Raw genomic sequence first — 19,760 nt, 5'->3', positions numbered from 1 at the left:
TCCAATTATTGGATTAAAAACAAGGCACTGTGTATAGATAAAGTGCCTTACAGTGTCCTCTCTCTCTCTCTCTCTCTCTCTCTCTCTCTCTCTCTCTCTGTGTGTGTGTGTGTGTGTATATGCATCATTGGAGAGTAGTATAATACTTTTATAAAAGCTAGGGTTTATTCTACTACAGATAAAGCCAGGAATTAATCAAGTCAATCTGGAATCTTGTTGTTTCATGCCAAAACATCTGCAAGAGTATGCAAAGCAGAATGACATCCAACTTCTGAGTCACAATGATGCCCGAGGTAAGATTCTGTTGTACACCGTGCCTATTTCTAAGGGAGGTAAGTCCTACAGAATAAAAATCTGTTAAGTCGCAGAAGAAGAGTTAGCTCTCTTCACCTATATTAAATGTTTGATCTTTGATTTTTTTTAAATATAGTTCTTTTATTGTAGAAATGTATTGAATACCTCAAGATAGAAAAGTTTGCTAATGCTTAAAGTTTGATATCTTTATAGTCATTTTTTTTCTTAGTTCGTACCCAGGAACAGCAGAATGTTATTGTCTGTGTAATTTCTTCTTCTTTTTCCATTGTTGTTGTTGTTCAATGTTGTCGGTTCCTTTTTATTTATGTATGGGTATTGTCCACACTAGTGGGCCCCCTTCCAGATATCTGGCTGATGCACGTATAGCAGATCTCACCTTAGATCTCCATTTTTTCCGGTCATGAGGGTCGGCAGTAGAGAGCTTCCATTCTCTTCGATCTTTCTCCATCAGTTCTCTCCATGATAGCATTGGCCGACAAACTCTACGCCTGCCAGGAACTTGTATATTGAGAGCGCACTTGACAACGTGGCCATACCAGCGGAGTCTCCTTTCCCTTAAGATGAGGTCGAGGTCATCAATACCAAGCCACCCCAGCAATTTGATTGAACCTACAGTGGCCATATCTTCAGGCTTGATGTTACAGATCTGTCTTATCATGGCCCTGTCATTGTGCTGTAGGCGATGAAGATTTGGCTTGGTCAGTGCCCAGGTCTCACTGACATGGAGCATAGCGCTCCGTACGCAGGTGTTATACACTCGACCACGGGTCTTATACGACAGGTGGTGTGATGTCAGGATGGGTAGCAGCTCCTTGAACTTCTTCCAAGCGGTCTTCACACACGTAGTGGTCGCAACGTCACAGCCACCAGTTGCGGAAAGCATGTCTCCGAGGTAGCAGAAGGAACCTACAACCTCCAACTTGTCCAGACCAACTTGGACATCACTCTGCGGCCTGCCGTCATGAGGGCGAGCCGTTCCCCTGCATCTTGAGCATATCTAAAATCAGAGTCCACAAACAGGCGCTTGAGCCCACTGCATTTCTTGTGCACCCAGTGCTTGCAGCCATTGCAGAAAATACTATTGCTGCCTACACCTGTACGACAGACAGCACATGGAAAGCTGTCCGAGTCCTGAAGTTGGTCAAGACACGTACCTACCACAGATCATGATCTTGGTTTTGCCAATTGGAATTGAACTCATCTTTGAGTATTTTTAAACTTCAACCCAGGTAAAAACAATATGCTTCCTTAAAATTATGTTCATAAATGTATTGCACCTGTTATTTCCAAGCCTTTGATCTGATTTAGCTTGGAAATCCTTTATTAAGGACTTGGTTGAGGTGATGTCCTCTGGTAAGGCATTCCAGTCCTGCACAGATCTGGGACCGAAAGACATTTTTGCGGGTTCTCTGCTGCCAGATTCTGTGTCAACCACGCGTTCTGCCATCTCCAGGTGTGTAAAATTGGTTACTGTCCAGGTCTACTAGGTTCCTCTGTACTTTGAAGCACATAATCAGTCTGCTATTGGTACGTCATGCTTGAAGGGAATCTCATTCAACCTGTCCAACATTGCTGTTGCACTTCCCAGATTATGGCTTCTGTAATCACTGTAGACGAATCTGACAGCTCTCCATTATACTGCCTCCAGGTCCTTAATGTGGGTAGAATGGTAAAGCTCCCACACTGAAGATGCATATTCTAATCCTGGTCTTGACTTCCTGTCTACATCTGTTGAGATTTTGTCTCAGAAAGCCAAGGATTCTGTTTGCCTTGCTGACAGTATTCTTGATATGCTTCAACCAGTGCAAGTCCTCACTAATTGTCACCCCCAGATATTTCCATATGGCACTATATCTAGATGCTTGTAATTAGTTCACAGTGGATGCATGTTGGTTATTCAGATGACTGCATTTCTCTGGGTGGAAAGACATTTGCAATTTCCTTTCCCATCTCTCCAATGATGTCAGGTCCTCTTGGAGTGCAGTAGCATCTTTCTGGTTCCGAGTCATCAGCAAACAGTCTTGCATCCGTATTGGTGGCCTGAGGAAGGTCATTTATATATACTAGAAATAGCAACAGACCCAGGACTGTTCCCTGGGGCACTCCTGACAGAACAACCAAAGGTCAGGATTTGTGACTCTCTAATAAAACTGATTGGATTCTGTCATGAAGTAAATCCTCTATACACTTTTATGTTCTTCCTCTAACTCCATAATGGCTCATCTTGAGGAGGAGGCGGTGGTGTGGGACTTTGTCAAATGCCTTTGAGAAATCCAGCAATATAATGTCCGTCGAAATGGTCCATACTATCAACGTCTGGGAAAGGTGTTTCCTGAAATGTCAACAGCCTCTCTGAGAGAAGTGCGTTAATTCCCTCCATGTCTGCTTCCTTCCACAAGTATATAGTTCTATGCTGGGGTTTAGGTGTATTTACTTGAGTAACCATCTTAATCAGCACAATGTCATGGTCACTGTTACCATTCGGTGGTAAGGTCTTGCATCGATTAAATTGGTTTTGGGTGTGACATGAACATAAGGTCTAGGATATTGTCTCCTCTAGTAGGTTTATGAGCTAACTGTTGTCTCCTCTAGTAGGTTTATGAACTACCTGTTGTCTCCGCTAGTAGGTTTATGTACTTCCTGTTGTCTCCTGTAGTAGGTTTATGAGCTTCCTGTTGTCTCCTAGTAGGTTTATGAACTACCTGTTTTCTTCTCTAGTAGGTTTATGAGCTACCTGTTGTCTCCTCTAGTAGTTTTATGAACTACCTGTTGTCTCCTCTAGTAGGTTTATGAGCTTCCTGTTGTCTCCTCTAGTAGGTTTATGAGCTACCTGTTGTCTACTCTTGTAGGTTTATGAGCTTCCTGTTGTCCCCTGTAGTAGGTTTATGAGCTACCTGTTGTCTCCTATAGTAGGTTTATGAGCTTTCTGTTGTCCCCTCTAGTAGGTTTATGAGCTACCTGTTGTCTCCTCTAATAGGTTTATGATCTACATGTTGTCTCTTCTATTAGGTTTATTAGCTGCCTGTTGTTTCCTGTAGTAGGTTTATGAGCTACCTGTCGTCCCCTCTAGTAGGTTTATGAGCTACCTGTTGTCTCCTGTAGTAGGTTTATGAGCTTCCTGTTGTCTCCTCTAGTAGGTTTATGAGCTACCTGTTGTCTACTCTTGTAGGTTTATGAGCTTCCTGTTGTCCCCTGTAGTAGGTTTATGAGCTACCTGTTGTCTCCTATAGTAGGTTTATGAGCTTTCTGTTGTCCCCTCTAGTAGGTTTATGAGCTACCTGTTGTCTCCTCTAATAGGTTTATGATCTACATGTTGTCTCTTCTATTAGGTTTATTAGCTGCCTGTTGTTTCCTGTAGTAGGTTTATGAGCTACCTGTCGTCCCCTCTAGTAGGTTTATGAGCTACCTGTTGTCTCCTGTAGTAGGTTTATGAGCTTCCTGTTGTCTCCTCTAGTAAGTTTATGAGCTACCTGTTGTCTCCTCTAGTAGGTTTATGAGCTTCCTGTTGTTTCCTGTAGTAGGTTTATGAGCTACCTGTTGTCTCCTCTAGTAGGTTTATGAGCTTCCTATTGTCTCCTGTAGTAGGTTTATGAGCTTCATGTTGTCTCCTGTAGAAGGTTTATGAGCTTCCTGTTGACTCCTGTAGTAAGTTTATGAGCTACCTGTTATCTCCTGTAGTAGGTTTATGAGCTACCTGTTGTCTCCTCTAGTAGGTTTATGAGCTACCTATTGTCTCCTGTAGTAGGTTTATGAGCTTCATGTTGTCTCCTGTAGTAGGTTTATGAGCTTCCTGTTGACTCCTGTAGTAAGTTTATGAGCTACCTGTTGTCTCCTGTAGTAGGTTTATGAGCTACCTGTTGTCTCCTCTAGTAGGTTTATGAGCTACCTGTTGTCTCCTGTAGTAGGTTTATGAGCTACCTGTTGTCTCCTCTAATAGGTTTATGAGCTACCTGTTGTCTCCTCTAGTGGGTTTATGAGCTACCTGTTGAATGATTAGGTCTGCAGGATGAAAGTTTAGTTGGTATCTCTGCAGTATTGAGTCCCATTGATATTACTGTTGTTCCAGTCAATGTCAGGTAAATTGAAATCACTGCCAAGGAGGAATACATTATTTGTGTGATGTATGTAGGGAATGGATTTCTTGAGTGATGGAATCCAAGTAATTTGGTTTCTGCTAGTTTGATAGATTTGATTGATTGTATATTGTTTAACATCCCTCTCGAGAATATTTCACTCATATGGAGAAGTCACCATTGATGGATTTGAAATTGATGCGTGGAAATTATATGCTCTTTCTAGTGCTATGATATGTCCAGTTTGATTTTCTTTCAATATAAAAGATAATGCACACACCCATGCCTCCTTGTCCATTTTTCAAACATTACAAAATGCATAAGCCAGCCTTTGTCTCCATAATGAACCAGTTACTGTTGATGAAATATTTGTGGAAATTTCTGTTTCTGATAATCTGAATGATTTTTCTGATGTTTCAGATGTGTTACCCAATCAGAGATTATGTGATATTATCAAGAACAACACCACAAAAAAAGACAGTGATTCATGGGAAATGTTGTGGGTGATGCGATATTCTGTGCTCATCAAATGTCGGGGAATCATTAAAACAAAAGCATACATCACAAAATGTGGCCGTGACACAAAGCGTGGGAAATGACCTTTGACCTTCTGTAGCCTGTAACTGAAGATGTGAGATTGAAATTGTTCTGTGGGTTATAATTTGTTCTTCCATACAACAAACCTTACACAGTAATTATGTGATTTTCTGACACAAAGTACTGCTTTGATATTAAGTGTGAGCATATTCAAGATCATATTTTCTCTCAATGATTTACATGGACAATGTTTTTGTGAAACATATAACGGGGTAGGAAACTACAGCTAACCCAAATGCTTTGGTCTATTTCACAGGTGGGTTGGGACGAGATAATAATAATAATAAAGCCTTTATTTATCCAGGATTACATATTTAGCAATAACGCTAGTTTTCAATATGGTCCTGCATATAACATACATACAGACAGATATTAGTAAAATAAACACAGATTAAAAGAAGTAGAATACATATAAACTTAAGAAATAATTATGAATGTAAGATAAATAGAAACAAAATGAAGCTTAAAGAGTATGGTGATAATCTCTAAGATAATTTCTCTTAAAACACGCAACACTCGTTGAGTTTCTTATATTTTGACTCAAGGCATTCCACACTGTGCTCCCTGAAATGCTGAAAGATCTTCTATAATATTCTGTTTTTGCCCTGGGTTTTTTCAATATATTTGAATAAGAATTTCTAGTTTGCCTCTGACTGACTTGTGATACATATTTAAAAACATTTAAATAATCTGGCATTAAACCATGTAAAACTTTATACACTAAAATGACTTTTCTATAGACAAAGTAATCTGATAGAGGCAACCAGTTAAGTTCTGTAAACATGACATTAGATGGTGTTTCAAAATTTCTGATGTTAAGAATTACCCTTGCAGCTCGTTTTTGCAATATAAAAAGCTTATTCACATTTTCAGCATTTCTTGGATTGCTCCATATAGTACAACAATATGTAAAATGTGGAAAAATCATAGTATTAAAAATCTTCAGCAGCGCATCGTTTGACATAAAATATCTTATTCTTCTTAAAATGCCAATTCTCTTGGAAATCTTGTTCATAAGTGATTCTATATGACTTTTCCAGGACAAAGTTTCATCAATAATAATACCAAGTAATTTTGACTCCTGAACACATTCTATGACATGGTTATTTATCACTAAATTTAATTTTCGATACTTCGATAATTTTTGTGCCGATCCAATAAGCATACATTGAGTTTTAGATTTCATAAGATAGCTGGCAGTTTGGCTAATTTTAACAGCCTGTATACAAACAACAAATGTCACAAAAAAGCTTCATGTGTAGAATAATAAACACAGCATAAAACTGAAAATCAGGACTGGCAGACTTGAATCGGACTGACGAATTTTTATTGGTATAGGCAAAATATAGATACAATTCAGATGAAGATTTAACATTTATTCCAAAGCACCTTCAGTGGACAATGTATATATATATATATACATATGATTGATTGATTGTATCTTGTTTAACGTCCCTCTCGAGAATTTTTCACTCCTATGGAGAGGTCACCAATACCTGTGAAGGGCTTCAAATTTTAGGCCTATGCTCTGCACTTACAGCCATTGAGCAGTGAGGGTTCTTTAGGGCGCCACACCTACTGTGACAAGGGACATCCATTTTAAAGTTATTGCCGAGGACCTGTGGCATTCACACCCGATGCGAGCGTTTGGTGATGGAACTGTCACTACCTGTTTAACGACTTGGGTCTGTTGCAGCTGACCTTCTGCATGTGGGGTGAACGCTCTACCTCTAGACCACCACGACGGTCCGTTTTTATATATATATATTAGCTGGCAGTAAGGCTAATTTTAACAGCCTGTATACAAACAGCAATGTCACAAATAAGCTTCATGTGTAGAATAATAAACACAGCACAAAACTGAAAATCAAGACTGGCAGACTTGAATCGGACTGTAGTAGCTCATAATTTCATAGTTTCCAACCCTGAGCATAATGAAAAAAGTGAAGTGTTTTCTACATATAAAATATATACACAGAATGTTGTCCTCTGCTTGGTGTTTGTAGTATACCAATATTAGTTAATAGTTACTTAATATATGGAGTATACATGTAGGTATAAAATGTAGGGTAAACAATATTATGCTAGAGTCGGTGCAGATTATTTTTACTATATTTGTGATTTTCTCCATTGTTTGCATCCTGTATGTATGTATTTCAATTGCTTTTAATTTTTAAACTGAAGTTTTGGAGATTTCAAAGTTATCAAAACCAATTACAGTTAATCAAGTACAGTTTGTAACTTGAATCAAATAGCAATCTGGAGAAAAATTGAACCGGACAGAAAGACATAAAACTTTTCAAATAAAACACATAATGACTATAATTAATGGAGAAGTTTAGATGTATACTTTCCAGGGATATTTTCAGGAATATTTTCTGAATTATTATAAAAGTAACATTTTGAAATAAACAACTGTACAATCAATGATACAAATGAATTTATCCATTTGGTGATTTTCAAAACTCTTTACATAAAAAGATCATTAGGTTTTTGTATTTGAGGATCATGATGTATTGATGGTATTCATATTATTTAGAACGTATATGCATGGTAGACAATTGGAGTGGATGCAATATTAGCATGATATAGAAATTTTAATGACAGTATAAAGTCATTAAAGGTTTGTCATATTGATTTCAGCTTACCTGAACCAAATACTCGTGAGGGTTTCTGATCGGCATTTGTCCATTGTCTGTCGCTCTATCAGTCTCCTATCTTATCACAAGTATACCATAAGCATGGATAGCAATGAATGACATACATGTATATAAAGAAAATCTTAGTTAACAAGGCTACAAAATGTGGAATAGATATTCAAAGCAACGGCTATAGTTTAGATTCAAGGTTGTTTGTTAAATCATCTAGGGTGTAAGGTGAATAATGATATTTGCATATGATTTATTAAGTCTCCCAAACGAAGTTTGGAGACTTATTGTTTTTGCTTGGTTCTTTTTTCTTCTTCCTCCGCTTCTTTCTTGCGCCTAAAACTGTCCGACACCGTTCTCCGAAACCAGTAGATGAAAGTAATAGATATTCAAGAACATGATAGGTCACTGTATCTAGAATTGCAGAAATGTTTCTGTTTTCAGATTGAGGAGGTTAGGGTACATTTTAGGGGGATCAAATGGGGGTGGGGTTTAACATAGAACTCTATGGGGGAAAATAATTCCAAAATTCAACTGATACAACTTGACATATATGATAGATGGAGTCCTGGGGTCATTGGAAATGAAAAGAGAATGACAGGGTCTACAAATCAAGGTCAAGTGACTCCAGTGACATTGACCTCTGACCATGAACATAAAAACTGTTATAACTTTAAAACTGGGACTAATAGTGACATGGGATCTTTAAAAATGGCAAGAGGATGACGGGACCTAAAAACTAGTATCAAAGTCAAGTGACCTTGACCTCTGACTTTAGAACATAAAGTTTGTATTACTTAAGAACCAGGTCTGATAGAGACATTGTGTCTTCAGAAAGAATGAATAGATGATGAGATCTACAAATTAGAATCAAGGTCAAGTGACTTCAATGACATTGACCTCTGACCTTGAACATAGAAACTCATATATTTTTAGATTGGAATTGATAGAGACATGGGACCTTCAGAAATGATAAGAGGATGATAAGATCTACAAACTAGTATCAAGGTCAAGTAAGTCCAATGACCTTGACCTATGACCTTAGAACATAAAATTAGTATTACTTAAGAACCAGGTCTGATATAGATATGAGATCTTCAGAAATGCTGAATGGATGTTGAGATCTACAAACTAGTGTCAATATGAAATGACTCCAGTGACCTTGACTTCTGACCTTGAATATGATCTGGTATAACTTTAGAACTGGGACTGATAGAAACATGGGATCATAAAAAATGAGAGGATGTTGGGACCTACAAACTAGGATCAAGGTCAAATGACACCAGTTTTACTGAAGGAAAATGGGGATATTTTGAAAAATTTCAAAATCGTAGTCTTTGTGATCTAGATTTTTAAATGAAGTTAAAATTGGCATGGATTTTGTCAAGGGAGGAAAATACTAGTACTCAGAAAAAGCCATATCTATACAAACAATACTGCATTTGAGGGACTTTATAATTGGTAGATTATAATCATATCTTGTTGATTTTATTCAAGCCATATCTATACAAACAATACTGCATTTGAGGGACTTTATAATTGGTAGATTATAATCATATCTTGTTGATTTTATTCATGCCCCCAAAATTGAGAATTTCTGCCTGCAGGTGTAACCTTGGTCGTGACTTTTGAATTGAACAAGATTAAGACTTCATGCTTTGTGAATTGAAAGGTTAATTCAGAGTTGAGTTATTTGACTGGTAAAAGTCAAGGTCATTCCTTATGGTAAATTTGGCACAAAGGAATGTATCCAAGGTAGTGGCATATTGGTCAATCCACAGATTCTTTTCAAATTAAAATGGAAAAAACATTCATGTCTATTTTACAATTGTTTGTTTTTGTGTATTGTACAATTGTTTGTTTTTGCATATTGTACATTTGTTTGTTTCTTATGTATTTTACAGTTGTTTGTTTCTTGTGTATTGTACAAGTCTTTGTCTTGTACGTGTCTTGTACGGTTATTTATTTTTGTATATTGTACAGTTGTTTGGTTTCTGTTTATTTTGTTCTTGTGATATGGTACATTTGTTTGTTTCTTGTGTATTCACAATTGTTTGTACTTGTATGTTGTACAGTTGTTTGTACTTGTATATTGTACAATTGTTTGTACTTGTATATTGTACAATTGTTTGTAATTGTATTTTGTACAATTGTTTGTACTTGTATATTGTACAATTGTTTGTACTTGTATATTGTACAATTGTTTGTACTTGTATATTGTACAATTGTTTGCACTTGTATATTATACAATTGTTTGTACTTGTATATTGTACAATTGTTTGTAATTGTATTTTGTACAATTGTTTGTACTTGTATATTGTACAATTGTTTGTACTTGTATATTGTACAATTGTTTGTACTTGTATATTGTACAATTGTTTGTACTTGTATATTGTACAATTGTTTGTAATTGTATTTTGTACAGTTGTTCGTTTCTTGTGTATTGTACAGTTGTTTGTTTCTTTTTGTCTTGTATGATTATTTGTTATTGTGATATGGTACATCTGTTTGTTTGTTGTGTATTGTACTGTTATTTGTTTCTTTTTGTCTTGTATGGTTATTTGTTCTTGTTATATGGTATATTTGTTTGTTTGTTGTGTATTGTACTGTATACATGTATTGGTTGTTCTAGTGTTTGTTTGTATGGTTTGTGCAGTTATTCTTATACATTGTACAACTCTTTGTTCCTGTGATTTGTACACATGTTCTCACCTGTATGTGTTGTACAGGTATTTGTATCTAGTGATTTATCGTTATTCTTACAGTGTATGCATTGTAGAATGTTTGAATCTATGATTTGTACAGTTATTCTTATGCTCTGTAGAAATGCTTGTTCTAGCTTATTACACAGCTGGTTGTTTTTATGTATTGTACAGTTGGTTGTTCTTGTGTTTTGTTAAGATGTTTGTTTATATGGAATTTTAGATAATGTATGGCCACAAGGGGTCCATAGTCTGAAAGTTCCATTCTCTATAAGAGCAAGGTTACTCGGGTGGGCGTTGTGGCCACAGACTTCTTGTTTAATTCACTTTATTATTCTATATGCATATGCCTTCAATATTAATTGTTATCGATGATTAAAATCTTTATTATTAAGACTTTGCCCAGTAATATTAGTTTCTGATAAGATTCCTTGAGAGTACAGATTTGTTTTTGTTCAAATTCCATGTGGATTATTCGCCTGAATCATGCAGAGCTGTTGTCAAAATGAATGGAGAATCAGACAAATGTTTCACAAAATGTATCTTAGATACATTTCTTAATTATTTTCCTCTTTCACAAAGTTAGTTATAGATTATGCTATAACTACGTATCTATTTATGTTTCGATTTATTGGCTCTTGTAATCGGGATAATGCGCTCTCTGATGGAGAGGATCTGAGGGGCTTGTTAGAGGAAATTCGAACTGCTGAGAAAGTATTGTACGTGATATTTATTCCTTGTTTTGTTTTTAGACTCCACTGAAGCCAAATGCAATCTTCTTCCACTTAAACCGCCGCGGTAGTCTAGATGTAGAGCGTACGCCCCGCATGGAGAAGGTCGGGGTTCAAATCTCGGCCCCGACAGACATAAGTCGTTTAACAGCTAGTGACAGCTCCATCGCCAAACGCTCGGCATCAGATGTGAATGTCACGGGTCCAGAGATGAACTTGAAAACGGATGTCCCACAGTACACACCACAGTAGGTGTGGCACGCAAAAGAACCCTCACCGCTCAAAGGCCGTAAGCGTCGAGCATAGACCTAAATTTGAAGCCCTTCACCGGTCTTGGTGACGTCTCCATTTGAGTGTAAAATTCTGTAGAGGGACGTTAAACAAGATATAATCAATCTTCTTAAAGGCCTCGATTTTTGCGGTCTCATCCGAAGGACCGCTCCATTTAGTCGCCTCTTACGACAAGCAAGGAGTACTGAGGACCTATTCTAACCTGGATCCCCACGGCTTTTCTTCTGTGTGAAACGTCCGAAATATTTTTCTATTGTTGGTACTTGGTTCATATCAAGTGTTACAGTTCTATTGACTTCTAGAAGGTTCTTCTGATTTCCTCTACCGGTAAGGTCGCGCTAGCCTAGCTGTTCTGATTTCCTATACCGGTATAGTCGCGCGAGCCTAGCTATTAGTTCTGATTTTCTATAGTGGTATGGTCGCGCTAGCCTAGCTGTTCTGAATTCTTATACCGGTAAGGTCACGCTAGCCTAGCTGTTAGGTCTGATTTCCTATACCGGTAAAGTCGCGCTAGCCTAGCTGTTCTGATTTCCTATACCGGTATAGTCGCGCGAGCCTAGCTATTAGTTCTGATTTTCTATAGTGGTATGGTCGCGCTAGCCTAGCTGTTCTGAATTCTTATACCGGTAAGGTCACGCTAGCCTAGCTGTTAGGTCTGATTTCCTATACCGGTAAAGTCGCGCTAGCCTAGCTGTTCTGATTTCCTATACCGGTAAGATCGTGCTAGCCTAGCTGTTCTGTCTGATTTCCTATACCGGTAAGGTCGCGCTAGCCTAGCTGTTAATTCTGATTTCCAATACCGGTAAGGTCGCGCTAGCCTAGCTGTTAGGTCTGATTTCCAATACCGGTAAGGTCGCGCTAGCCTAGCTGTTAGGTCTGATTTCCAATACCGGTAAGGTCGCGCTAGCCTAGCTGTTAAGGTGTTCGCATCAGAACAGGAAGGTTTTGGGTTCGATTTTCACCCGGCGCCACATCAAACCTAATACGTAGAAAGTGTTGGAAGTTCAACCCCCTCAGACATAACATTGTCACTATTAATACATGTCTTTCTAAGATATTGCCAATCTTCTTTTTAAATTCGTGATCTGTAGAGCTACATTTTCGTCAGAGACTTCTTTTGCATCCTCTTTAGGTACATTTCTCTAGTGCAGTATATATCTTGAATCTCATCCTTCCAAAATATGTATAATAAAAAAAAGTAGGGATGTAGGTATTGTATCGATGGAAATTAGCACGTTTGGATCATTGGTACCTGAGTGCAGTCACTTGAGCACTATACTAATTATATATTTTGGCTTTACTCACCCCAACGAAAACCGTTTTCAAAATTTGCAGATAGTGTTTAAGTGAAAAACATTTTAATATCATCTTTAATGATACTGATGCTAAATTGAAACTAAATAAATATTTTGAAGGATCTAGCTCTTTAACAAACTAAAATTGTAATTCCATGATCCCAGGGGTATGGGTTTTGGTAATAGGGTGGAGGCAAAATGGTCACTGTGTTATAATGTTGATCATTTGAAAGACTTCTTTAATTTTAATGATATAAAAGCTAAATGCATATTAAGGAAAAGCAGAAAGGGATGTATCAAAGTTGTGCAAGTTGTGAAATTCGTAACTCCAAGGTTCTGACTTTAAGACGGATCCAAAATATAGTCATGTAGTGTTAAAGCTGTATGACCCGATGTTCATGTATTATTTTTGTACATAATTACTTTATAAAGTTATTAACTTTCCCTTAATTACATGCTTGAAAACATCTGCATGTAAAAGAAAACAGCGAGAATATTATTTAGAAAGTAAATATGTGTGGTACATATATAAATCATCCCATAATAGACGTCTATAAATAGACCCACGCGCGTCAGGGGAATCCCAACATGATGTATTAACTCATACGCAACTGTCTAGTTTTAAGGCTGAAAGAGCGTAAAACAACGAATTAATAAGGGGTATTTGATATTTTTATTTCTATTAAACTTGTGACACGGTACTGTTGTAGCAAAATACACAGCTTTACACAGATAAGACCACCGATGATCTGAAAGTTTGAACTGGTCACGTGACTGTCACTTGAACTGGCAGTCTGACGCGGTTATTTGTAAACATCGATTTAAATCAAATAATTTGGGTTAAAACAGGTGAAATAATGTATGATATGTCATATAGCCTCATAACTACATACGTGCGATGATTTAATAGCGTTTTTACGAGATGGAAAATAATATTGTCATTCGGACCATACAGCTTTAATATAACATTTTTGTAAAGTCTTTCGTCAGTATGGGTACTTCTGGGGGCACCTTTGGTTTTAGAACACATCTTGCATTATACTGCTGCTGAATATTGAAATGTGGCTTAATATACAGAATAGGAAGCTTTTCGCAGCCGTCAGGGCTACTGATGCTTTTAACTTCCGGTGACCTATAAAGCCAGTGGAGGGCTACTGATGCTTTTAACTTCCGGTGACCTATAGAGCCAGCGGAGGGCTACTGTAGCTATGATGTCACAGCCTAAATGTATCTTGTACGAATTGATAGCTTTGATCTTCAACAAAACCATTATCAAATATACAATATAACAAATACAACCTGTCATTAGGTCGAATGCTGTCTGTCGTGTTTCGGGCCGGTTATTGTGCCGTTCTTTGTGTGCTGGTTACTCTGTTTGCTTGAACAGGATATGGGGCTCACGTCGGGTGTGACCGGTCAATAAGGGGCGCTTACTCCTCTGGTGTGTCAGTGTTCATCCTGCTCTTAATTTAGTTTTAAGAGGGGGTGGGGGTTATAGTGAAAACTATGTGAATTTAGTTTTTTGTCAGACATTGAACTTTCGTTTAGTAGACATTGATAGATATTCTTAGTCATAGATAACATAAATTAGCGAGTGAAAACGATCACATTCCTTTCGCTATGTACAAAAATTGGAACATTTCTGTTTTTCAGGAGTGTAAATATGTTTTTCTTTAATTATCTTGATTGTATTTGTTGTTCTAGGGAGTAACTCCCAATACAACCTCCTGTACGAAGCTGGAATTGAATGTTTCAATACTCATTTCCCACTTTTCTTTCTTTTTTACCCCGTTCATTTTCTTCCTTTATTATGGTTATAATTGATATATGACCTTTCTATACTTAGACTCTCCCTTGTAGCATGGTGAGAGCGAGATTAATAAGCCTTTTGGTTTGTTCTTCAATAGTTTATAATGCATAGTTTGTAAACATGAATAATCACTTATTTCGGAATAAAATATTGTTTAAATTAAGTACATGTTAATCGGGATCGGCAATGCTTCATAAACAATGGACACGAGAGATTTCTTTAAAAGGTTGTTCGGTATGGTTTGTGAAAAGCATTAATTATTGTTCTTGGTAAAAAAAAAAATAAAAAAAAAAAGGTCAGTCAGTGTTATGAAGTCTGATTGATTAATCAATGTTATGAAGTCTGATTGATTAATTACACAGGACGACATTTACCTCAGCAACGCTCAGCAAAATATAGTATTGTTGTTAAATCTAAAAATGGACAGGTGAGGTTCCTCTGGGCTATTGGAATGAAAAACGACACCCAAGCTTGTGAGCATCAATATTTGGGTACCAGTTTTATATCATTGGATTATGACGAACTTCATCTCTAATATGAATTCTGTCATTAGGCCCTTCTGGTGATGTCGAAATAGTTGAAAATGACGACCTGAAGTCGCTTATTTTTATAGGTAAAAAAAAAAATCAGAGCCCAGATCTTTCAATTTATGACAGAACTTCATTTCTATATTCTGTGGAAGATTATGCCAGACGATGGGCTAAATATGAAGAACTCGACATCTTGTCAGAATGGATTAAAAATAAAATCCCGTATTGGCAACATTAAAATTATGTATTGGTTCCAGCTGATATTTCGTATATGTAACAGCATAGTCTTAGTAAGGCTCATTATTTTAAGAAACGGTGTACAAAATACAACTGTATTATAAACGATCTTCGCTTTTATTCCGCGTGTGGTAATCCAACTTGTACCCCAATTTCCCTTTTCCAAAGAGGACATTCTTCACAATCATGTATCACTTTTAAACACATGTGACATCCCAGTCAATGGAATGAATGAAAAGTGAAGATAACGGACAGTGATCTATCTCATAACTCCTATAAGGAATACAGAATAGAGAGTAGAGGAAACATGGAACCTTAGATACACAAGAGGTAGGATCAGGTGCTTAGGAGGAGTAAGTATCCCCTGTTGACTGGTCACACCTGCCGTGAGCCCTATATCTTGATCAGCGAAACGTAATAATCCTTAGTTAAAATTAGTATCTAAAGAACGGTCTACCAAACACGTCAGACAGCATTCGACTTGTTCTGGACTCCAAATCTGCTTTAAAACCCTTACAAGAAGACATGCATTGCAAGATCCAGTAAATGATCTACCAGGCGAAAATATTGACGAAAGTAGAAACTTCAGACGTATTGTGCCACAACATATGCAAAAAGTGGTGTGAATCAAATGTGTATTCTCAATAATAATTAAAAAAAAAAATAAAAAGTTAAGTAAATATGAGATCACAAAACTTTTCCCAAATTAAGAGCATTAAAACGAACGACTTTTCAATACTTTACACGACCATTCCTTATGTAAGATTATAGACCTTAAACGTCATTCTGATTTTACACACAAGTACTCTGAAGTTGACTTTAAAACGATACCGGAGTTCCTCTTGGACAATATTTTCGTAATATTTCAACAATCTATTGGAATTCGCATGGGAAAAAAGTGTGCTTCATTATTAGTTAACCCGTTTCGTATTCTTATTAGGCAGGATTTATTTAAGAGGATCTACATTAGAAGAAGAAAAAATCATGCTGGGGCCTTCAACTAAAGATTCCAAAATACGAATTCGATATATATCAGTAAACTCGAAATAAAGACACCACAGAGTCTTCCATATCTGTCTCATATTTGGATGTTTTATTGAATGCAGATGTCAGCAGAAAACTAACAACACAGCTTTATAATATGACAAACGGGATGATTTCAACTTCTCCATCATCCACTCCTCACATATACAATGTATGTGTAGCAATATTCTAGTTTCACCTGCATATAGTGTTAATATCTCACAACTGATTCTGTAAACGAGATCATGGTCTGCGTATGATAAATATTTCATTCGAGAAAGGCTTATGACAAGTAAGTTGATGTTACAGGGGTTTAGATAGTCTCGTTTAAAATCAGCATTTCGTAAATTCTATGTTCGTCATAATGATCTAATTTGCAAATACAATCCGTTTACCTTATCAAGATGTAGGGCTCACGGCTGGAGGGGTTGTGGTGGTGGTGGTGGGGGGGGGGGGGTGACAGGTCAACATGCGATTCTTACTCCTCCTGAGCACCTGATCCCACCTCTGGTATACCTAGGGGTCCGTGTTTGCCTTACTCTTATTTTGTATTCCTTGCAGGATTGATCAATGTTCGCTATCTTCACTTGTTCAACAAGGTATTTTATTGTAAAATTTATATCTTTGAATTAAGGTATGAATCTGAAACGTTACTACTTAGACTGTAAACAGATCAGATATAGGAATGACTCTGATTCTGAGGTTAAAGGTCAAAGCTACAAATATTTCCTATCCATTAGGACTATCTATCATTAGAACTTTAACAATAAGATTTATAATGAAATATCTGCATGTTTCAAGGTTTAAAAATCTGTTTTAAAACACACGTTTATTTCAACCTAGAATATTAAGCTTGGCCTGTGATTCACGTATCGTGGTCCTGTTTTAAAAGACAACGCCTTGTTTACTTCGTATAAGTGATACGGGGAAGTGGTCATTATTTATTTCATTTTATTCGGTTAGGGTGGATTGTTGGGAAACATTACAAAGAAAAACATGTACTCCTATAAAAATCCGCACACGTCAGACTGCATCCTCAATGTCAATACCATCAATTACATGTACTATATTTCGTAGAGAAATAACGTCACTAATTTGATTTGGGCCAAAACGAAATTTCTTTTGTCATTATTAACAGGATTTTGCATTATAATCAAGGCAATATGATAGTCTACCACACGCAATCCCTTATAATAACCACGCGTGTTACACCAACGCTGCAGCACTCTAATGGTGCTTATGTTATAGGTGTTATTACAAGGTACCACATACTTTCAGCCTCGTGTCAATGGTCTGACATATACATACATGTAGGGTTAAGGGCATACTCTACATCGCCATAATGGCGGACTTCCTTTTAAAACATGGATGAAAATATTTGTCTCTGTGTGACAGACTCCTAGAATATACATGTATATTGTATAATATGATAAGGTATATGTATATAGAATCAGTTCATTTTTTTTACACACATGAATGAAATGCTTATGCAAGGTAATGTAAACCTGCAGTCAAGCATAGAATTTGGTCAGTTTTCCAGTGTAATGGACTGTGGTTCTTACTTATATTTTGGCCAAATGTCCCTTGTGTCTTTTAATTTCATTAGTGTTTTAGTTTGTCTTATGTCATTGGATTGGTCTTGGAGATTTTCCCTCTAAGAGTTCTTTCCTTGTGGTCAGTCTTTATTCAGTTTTTGAAGGAGAGAGTTGATTTCAATAAATCTGACATATTTTGACAATTAGACATAGGCCGACATTTTTCCTCTTGAATGATAAGTTGATAATTTATTGCTAATGCTAAGCTATTCTATAATTCCTTTACTAAATGTTTACTAAATGTTAAATCTAATTCTGCATAAAATTCCTTTTGTTAGGACATTCCTGGAATAAAGGATATAAGTGAGAGTGAGACTTAGATAATGTAAATTTCTGTGATAGTAATGTATATAATTTGTCTCACTCAAGTCTACCGGTATTCCTATAGAATGGTATGCTCACCATGGTTTTTATTTAATTTAATAATTGATAATGTTAATTATTGTAAAGTTTTATGGTGAAGTTAAAGTCTATAGGACTTGGGAGATTTAATATGTGATGTATACAGGTATAGAGTTATCTCCCTTGATATAGATCACCCATGTAATGCTGTAATCGTATATTGGTTGTACATCAGTATTGTATGTGAAATTATAGTATTAATGTTTTATTTATAATATTTCTTAATATTATTAAACATTGTTGTTATAGGGTTTCGTCAATGGACAATTCATTGCAATTGGTAACTCCTAAATAAACGTCTTGTCGAGAACCCAAACAGGTGTTCCTATCATTACTTGAAGGTAGAAACCTGTTTCATATGCATTTCTAATATCATTGTCTAGTTGAGTAGCTTGGTAAGTAAGCACGTCGACTGCTAAACTGTAGACCGAGAGCTCGAGTTCAGTAGGTGTTTTTTCAGATTAATTTCTACTAAATGCGCAATTCTTTTTACTAAATAAAGTAAAAGTTTTAAATTTGAAAATACTGCTGCATATATATTGTATTCTCCACTTTTCATCCATATCAAATTTCTGTGGTGTAGCATTCCTTCTTATATGATATCTTGACATCTCTCACTTTTTATACATACACTGTACCATAATAACAATACCGTCATGAATTCGTGAGTTGAGTAGTTTTCTGGTTCCGGTCACACACAAGCGCGCGCACACACACACACGATAGGGAAAGAAAAAGCTAAAAGTGAAATTTATAAGGCACACTGTTAATCAAACTGAATGAATATTTATTATATAAACAACTCATTAACGTGTCTGTTTTAATCTGATTGATTGGTTGATAGCATATTGTTTAATGTCGATCCCGGGAATTCTTCTCTCATATGGAGACGTCACCACTGTCGGTAAAATTTAGGCTTATGCTCGGCACTTATGGCCTTTGAGCAAGAAATTATCTTTATCGTGCCACACCTGCTGTGACAGGGGGGCCTCTGGGTATTTTTGCGGTCTCATCCGAAGGACCGGCCATTTAGTCGCCTCTAAAATCCGGATTCCCACGGGTTTGTCTGACAGCATAATCAAATACAAGGGACTACAAAAGATTCACGTGCCATACAAATACAAGGGACTACAAAAGATTCACGTGCCATACAAATACAAGGGACTACAAAAGATTCACGTGCCATACAAATACAAGGGACTACAAAAGATTCACGTGCCATACAAATACAAGGGACTACAAAAGATTCACGTGCCATACAAATACAAGGGACTACAAAAGATTCACGTGACCATTGCAGGTGAAGGGCTGCAAAATTTAGGCCTATATGCTAGGCGCTTACGGCCTTTGAGCAGGATGGGATCTTTATCGTGCCACAACTACTGTGACACGGGACCTTGGTTTTTGCGGTATCACCCGAAGGACCGTCCCATTTAGTCACCTCTTACGACAAGCAAGGGGATACTGAAGACCTATTCTAACGAGTACTGAAGACCTATTCTAACCCGGAT

General features: G+C 36.9%; 1 protein-coding gene across 1 annotated transcript in view; it reads left to right on the top strand.

Annotated features, from left to right (window-relative positions):
• The window catches only part of LOC125679680 (glutamate--cysteine ligase regulatory subunit-like), a 71,796-nt gene extending 61,065 nt beyond the window's left edge, over positions 1 to 10,731 (top strand). Inside the window, exons 7-8 of the mRNA XM_048919096.2 lie at positions 179 to 293; positions 4,809 to 10,731. Coding sequence (XP_048775053.2) covers positions 179 to 293; positions 4,809 to 4,987 — 294 coding nt within the window. The 3' untranslated portion in view covers positions 4,988 to 10,731. The remainder of the gene's footprint in view (positions 1 to 178; positions 294 to 4,808) is intronic.
• Positions 10,732 to 19,760: the final 9,029 nt, after the last annotated feature.

This window comes from Ostrea edulis, chromosome 2 (genome assembly GCF_947568905.1).
Source record: "Ostrea edulis chromosome 2, xbOstEdul1.1, whole genome shotgun sequence".
Classification (NCBI taxonomy): Eukaryota; Metazoa; Mollusca; class Bivalvia; order Ostreida; family Ostreidae; genus Ostrea; species Ostrea edulis.
This window is presented reverse-complemented; position numbering and strand designations above follow the sequence as displayed.